At 40.5% G+C, this 6,348-nt stretch overlaps 1 protein-coding gene across 1 annotated transcript; it reads left to right on the forward strand.

Moving 5' to 3' along the window:
* Window positions 1-202: 202 nt before the first annotated feature.
* On the forward strand, window positions 203-4,269 carry LOC117305860. The gene is made up of 3 exons (XM_033790743.1): window positions 203-648; window positions 1,809-1,976; window positions 2,436-4,269. The coding sequence occupies exons 1-3, from the start codon at window positions 486-488 to the stop codon at window positions 3,521-3,523; spliced, it is 1,419 nt and encodes a 472-aa protein (XP_033646634.1). The 5' UTR covers window positions 203-485; the 3' UTR covers window positions 3,524-4,269.
* The last annotated feature ends 2,079 nt before the right edge of the window (window positions 4,270-6,348 follow it).

Consider the following 6,348-nt stretch of genomic DNA (forward strand, 5'->3'; position numbering starts at 1 on the left):
TGTATCAATTCCAAATGTTTTTGGGGGTGAAGAAACATCCGAATTATTCTACTTTGAATGGAATCCCTTCTCAAAATATTGTTTATGCCTGTATCACCAGTTACAGTGCTTCATTAATTCGTTAGTTTTGGAGTAAATTACCAATCTGTGACACTTCCTTTAACGGTACGGAAAAGATTCCCAAGGGAGCCACAGGGTTGAAACTGAGATGTTATAACTAAAGGTCATAATAATAGCAATGTTTGTGGAACTGGCTTAGACTCCAATACCTCTGACGCACACGTAAATTCAAGAACTTTGCCTGTGGAATCGGGTAAAAAAGATCAACATAAACAAAGTTAAATATCAACACTGAAGCGGTTCCCGCCTTTTAATAACTATACATTCAATATATTTTGCTTCAAGTTGTTCACTCGGACCTCGGTGCTTGTCGAAACTACAGATCCTACAAGTTTATAAAACTGATTGTGGATCTAGCCTTCATCATGGGAGAGGGCATCATAACTGAATGTGAAAGTCCACCATGGCCAAGATGGGTTCTCGTTGCACTGACTCTATTGGGAGTGTTTAAGGGTACCCCGATACAGGCAAATAGACGATGCCTGCTTTGTCGTCAAAAACGTGAAGGCATTGAGTGTATATTTGAAGGTAAGAACCATAGATTTATGTTATGGGATGCACCGGCACTGACCGTTGCTAAGATTTGTCGAACACAAATTAGTCGATCATAATGTGTCATATAGTACATGAACCATGTCTATAAAGCTGTATAGACAAAATGCGTTAATTATAATGGTGTATGTGTACGACTGGTCAATGTACGACAAGACATGTCGGACACAATGTGTCGGTTATATAGGGTCATGCACTAATTTAGTGGAATTATGTCCGACAGTGGTTTACTTACACGACATATAGGTTATTATGTACCACACAATTATTCGGACACATTAAGTCCATAATGTGTCACGTGGTGTACTATTTGTCGGACATTATGCGGTATCGGACTCATTGGGTTGGACAAAATGGGTCACGTGCACGACAAGGGTCACTTTGTACGACAATATTTGTTGGACTCATTTAGTCGATCGTAATGGGTCATAGTTTCTGGGCCCATATGTCTGGCATGATGTACCGGACTGGGTGTGTCAGACATTAATAGGTCACGTGCACGACATTGGTACGACAAGACATGTCGGTCATAATGGTTCATGTAGGCCTACTATGCATGGACATTATGTCCGACATGATGTATCGCACACCATACTCCAGCTCTAATGTAAAAATTTACCCGGATTGAGATCCCAGAACTACTTTGGGGTCAGGCTGACCAGGAAACTAGTTTTAAAAATTGTGAATTTGTTTCGAATTTCGCACCAGTTTTCAATTCAATTCAATTCAATATTGGTTTATTTTCATATAAAAATCCAAGACTAAATAAAAAGTCATAGACTAATGGCATTTGGTTAACAATAAAATTACATCAAAAATATATGTACAAGTTTACATGATAAATCAATAGTATTAAAAAGTTTGATCTGTTTCTGGATCAGTTTGCCACAGAAACCGGGTCAAACTGACCCGGTATCTGAAACAAATCAGGCCACACTGGTCTAGGAATCGGGGTCATGATCAATATTATTCTTATCAGGAAGTTTTAAGAGGTTGGGGTGCCTGTAGGTGTATCAGCACTCATATTGGTGCTCCCTATTATAATTGGAAAGGGGAGGATTTAAAAAAGGAGGGTGACAAGCATTGTGTGCGATTGGCTTTACAATGTGAACCTTGATAACTACCTTTAATCACAGGTGAAGACGATACCCCCGAGTCAGAGAAAGACATTGATGCGCATCACAATCAGTCCGCAGAGGATAGCGAAGCAGCTCATGCATCGAGACTAGACAGAAAATGTGCCGTGTGCTTGAGTCTTCTATGGAACGCCGATGGGGCAGTAGTCAGTGAATTTTCTAATGCGGGTATGTTTGAGAAATAAGTATTGTTCAGCAATGAAGTTTTTCAGACACTCAAGTAAAATATCGAGCAATGGCAGCAATTTGTCGGAGTAAACACACCCCTGTGATTATAGTGTTTAACTTTTGTTTTCTCATAAGCAGCCCATCTTTTGTTTTGTCTGTTGCTCCTTGGTTTTCAAATTCTGATATTATTTTTATACTAAATGTATTTTTATTTTGAATATGTTTAATATATATGTATTGTGATATACCTAAATACCGTATTAATGTTATTATTGATTGTTTTTCGATATCCAACCCATTTTTCGAAATTCATTACCGCTGCAATGGCCATATAAAGCCTCTGGCCGAGTGCAAAATTCAATGCCTGTATCATCATTGCCCAAGGAGAACAATATTCTTATATTATAAGAATAACTATTGTATAATGTAGTTTAAAAATGTCAATGTTTGTCTTTACAGTTCCGAGGTATCTGAACAGCCGTCTGTGCGGTATCCTGTCGTCTCTGTGCATAATCCTATGCCTTGGACTGTCTCTCGTCATCATGTTCCTCTACATCTATAACTTCTGGGGAAGTAGCGAGAATCTGACACACTTTGTATCCTTCATGACGTATGTTGTCGTTCTCGATGGTATCAGCCTGGTGTGTACGGTATTTAACGCCATGTCATGGACACCAGTGAAAGATGGTTCCTGGTGTGAGGTGTTTCATTTGGACTACACAGCAAGGCGGTTGCGCTGCCTGGCTGGTCGCAGGTTCCCGCTACCTGAAGCTTTGTTTCTTTCCCTCATCATTGTGTGGGTTTTTGTCAACAACTCAATGCAGGCAGTGAATCTTGCCCAATACCTGACAAAACCAGCCAACGCTACACCCAAAGTCATCGTCGACATGTCTCTGAATGACCCAATTCCTGGTGATATCTTCAGATTTTTAAAAAACATAATGGATTTCATCATTTCGCTGGTTGGGCTTCCGCTGTTCGCTTCATTTTGGTTCTACATCTTGGTCATGCGGAGGGCCCTGGCTGCAGAGTTGAACCTAGTCCTGATCTTTATCAAACGCAACGAGGGGAACCTGGTTCAGTGCAGGCGACGCATTGCCGAGATTTACCGAGAATTCGGTCTCCTTCGAGAGGTCCTCGCTGTCCTTGTGCCGTTCGTTATGGCCTCATCCGTGCTGGGACTCACCGTCCACATCACATGGAACTACGACGTCTACAGCAGCCCAATGGAGAACATCGCACGGGAGAATTTACTCATCAACATCTTCATCTTCAGTGAGAAGCTTATGCTCCTCATCATTCCACTTCTCGCCGTTGGGAATGTCAGCATCGACTATGTCTGGTCACAGTTTATGTACGCCCTCTCGCGGCAGAGAAGTTTCGACAACGAAAAGTTCTGGGATCAGCTGTTGAGTTATGCTGTCGAGATAAACACCGAATGTAAAGGGCATCACGTCATGCTGTTTCTGGCCGTAATTAGCTTGTACCTTGGTAGGAATATCACTGACCAGAAACTTGACTATCGAGGCATCGGCCGGGCACTGTAACTTTGTTTTGATCTTGGATCAGCACTATTATGGTCAGTATGGTTTGAGAATGCATGACCAACAACGCAGATGATGGCTAGGAACTAAAATGGTGATGTCCAAGGGAATTTCTTCTGCCGGAGATTCGGTCCCCCACATTTCAAAAGAGGGCGCTAGCAGAAGAAGTTTTATCAAAATTATTTTACCACGGGTACATAATCTCCGGGGACATATACCTCAACCACATCGTCCACGGCACCATTTTGCTATCATAGATCAGCAATGGTTAGTAGTTTGAGGCACAAGTCACCAATAACGCATATGTGTCGGCTAGAACTCAAAGGGTCACGGTAGTCCAAGGGAATTCCGTCTGCCGGTGATTCTGCCCCCCCCCCATAATTATGGGAAATTGACATGGGGTGGAGGAGGATGGTTCAAAAGAGGGCGATAGCAGTAGTGGTTTGCACATAGTTCGCCATATGGGGGAGGGGGGCCAGAATCTCCTGCCACGGCGGTAACAACTGCACACTGAATAATGAGATACGCATACTTATATTATGGATACGTCATGTGTAAATAAAATGACAACAAGTAGACAGTTAACACCTTATAAACCCGAAGTGCAGCTTTACAACGTATAAAAACTAAGTAGATGGAAACTTGCTTCGTTGATAAAGAATATAACTTTTAATTACACATACACCGATGTGTGTGTTAAGCACTGTATACTCAGTATCTTCCCGAGCTCGGTGAAAACAAATAACATGCACGTTACTCGAATGGGATTCGAACCCACGACCTTTACAATTCATCTTCAACAGACTTAAATTTAAAAACACTAGGATGGCACAAAACACTTTACATGTACATTTACAAGTAACAAAGCATAGACAAGCCATAGCCATAACATTGTACACTAATTTAAAGTTAAAGGAACGTTACAGAATTGGTAGGAAACAAAAAAATCGTGAAGATCACAGATTTACATAAAACTTACACGGGCTTATGATGATGTAGTGGAAACATCCCTTGAAATATATCTGTCTGAAATGTCACAGTTTGATGAGAAATCAATAATCTAATTTCGCGTTTGAAGTTGATCGCTCAATGAGCGTTCTATTCATTTTTGTTTTGGCATCGATGCAATGCAAAATGTGTAATCGGTTGTTCACCCAGTGACCCAGATGGCCGATCGATCTCGAACAGGTTTATCAGTTTATGTATTTATGGTGGATTACAAAAGTGCTTAAACTGCCAGCAACTTATTTGCTAGCAAAACCAATTCTGTAATGTTCCTTTAAACCATGTCAAGGAGAACTTGTTATACGTTTGGTAGTCCTAAAAGTAATGACAAATAAAACACTATTGGTTAAAAGCCTACATCAACTTTGATAGTACTAATCATTTTAAGATTGATATTTTACTTGAAATGAATGTTGGTACGGAAAAATATTATAAATAAGTTTCCCGCAAAAATTTGAATCTGGTAAACGTTACTGTCAGACACGGTGTCCCAGGGAATTCTGTCCGCTGGAGATTCGGTCCCCCTCATGGGAATTTGGAAATAAACGTGGTCTGTAGGAGGATGAATCAAAAGAAGGCGCTATCAGAAGAACTTTGTACACAGGGTGCGTTCGTTTAGCTTCCCTGGGTCGACCCCGGTGTGTGGCGTTTTTTTTCCCAGGATGAACGTGTGCAGAAAATTACCCACGTTTGTCCTGGAAAAAAAACCGCCAAGTTTGATCGCTAGCAATTCAACAGTTGGCTTTTGCGCAGTGGGTATTTGCGAAAAGGTCTCATAGGCAGGCTCTTTCCACGCGGTCACTTGTAGGATCTGATGTTTGGACAAGAATCCAGGTCTGAGTAACAACTTGAAACAAAAATTGTGTGTTTTAAAAGACGAGAACAGCTTCAGTTTTGATAGTTTAGTTTCTGTGATTTTAACACCCGATTTTATTTCATAGAGCTGCATAATGCGAAAAATATTGCTTAACAATTATTGGCTTAGCAGAACTGAGCAGGGCACCAGACACACAATGTACATAATTACTTTGGGGTTACGACTGGTAAGCATGATTTTGTCGTGCTTACCAGCTGTTTGTGCTTAATAGCTCTATGATTAGGCCCCTTGTTTTACGAGTGCGTCAGATGCAGGGATCTCATAAACAGGTCACAAACAATGCTGTTATTGTAACTTATATAATATCTCAGTTTCAACTCTGTATCTCACTTTCATGTATGCTGTGAATATTTTCAGCTTAAAGGAAGTATCCCAGATTGATTAATACTAAAAAAAAATAAAGATCATCGAAGCTAACTTTGCGAGAAGCACTGCAGCTGTTTTTTGGCTCAGTGGTTTCTTTCCCTGCCTTTCACCTCTGCGCGGTCCCCGGTTTGAATCCCATCTCAGACCAGAGCTTTGCTCGTGACTCTGTTGTTGTTGTTGTTGTTGTTGTTGTTGTTGTTGTTGTTGTTGTTTTTTTTTTTTTTTTTTTTTTGGGGGGGGGGGTCCTGTTACATCTTAAATTTAACAACTTCTCGTTTCCTATATCACAACTCCGTTGTTTTAAATGTGTTCAAATAGTATGTAAATGAACGATCGATCAAAGTATTCATCTTCACTTTAATGCGGTTTTTTTCAAAGAGGAACTTCAAAAAATGAATCCTGCATTACCACGTGCTGTCTAAACAACGATACAAGTATAGAAACTTGACAGGAAACTGTATGACACCAGAATTAAATTGCGATTATGTGCTGGGAACTGTGTTTAATTTTGCTTGGACTAAACAGTAAGAAGGATGTCTGGAAGAGAAATAATTTAAGTAAATTACGGGACTCTTAGGGC

This window comes from Asterias rubens, unplaced genomic scaffold (assembly GCF_902459465.1).
Source record: "Asterias rubens unplaced genomic scaffold, eAstRub1.3, whole genome shotgun sequence".
Taxonomy (NCBI): Eukaryota; Metazoa; Echinodermata; class Asteroidea; order Forcipulatida; family Asteriidae; genus Asterias; species Asterias rubens.

Coding starts and splice junctions, on each gene's coding strand:
- LOC117305860 (XM_033790743.1), top strand. CDS start 486: ATGGGAGAGGGCATCATAACTGAATGTGAAAGTCCACCATGGCCAAGA. Junction 649..1,808: donor CATTGAGTGTATATTTGAAG/GTAAGAACCATA, acceptor CTTTAATCACAG/GTGAAGACGATACCCCCGAG. Junction 1,977..2,435: donor CAGTGAATTTTCTAATGCGG/GTATGTTTGAGA, acceptor TTGTCTTTACAG/TTCCGAGGTATCTGAACAGC.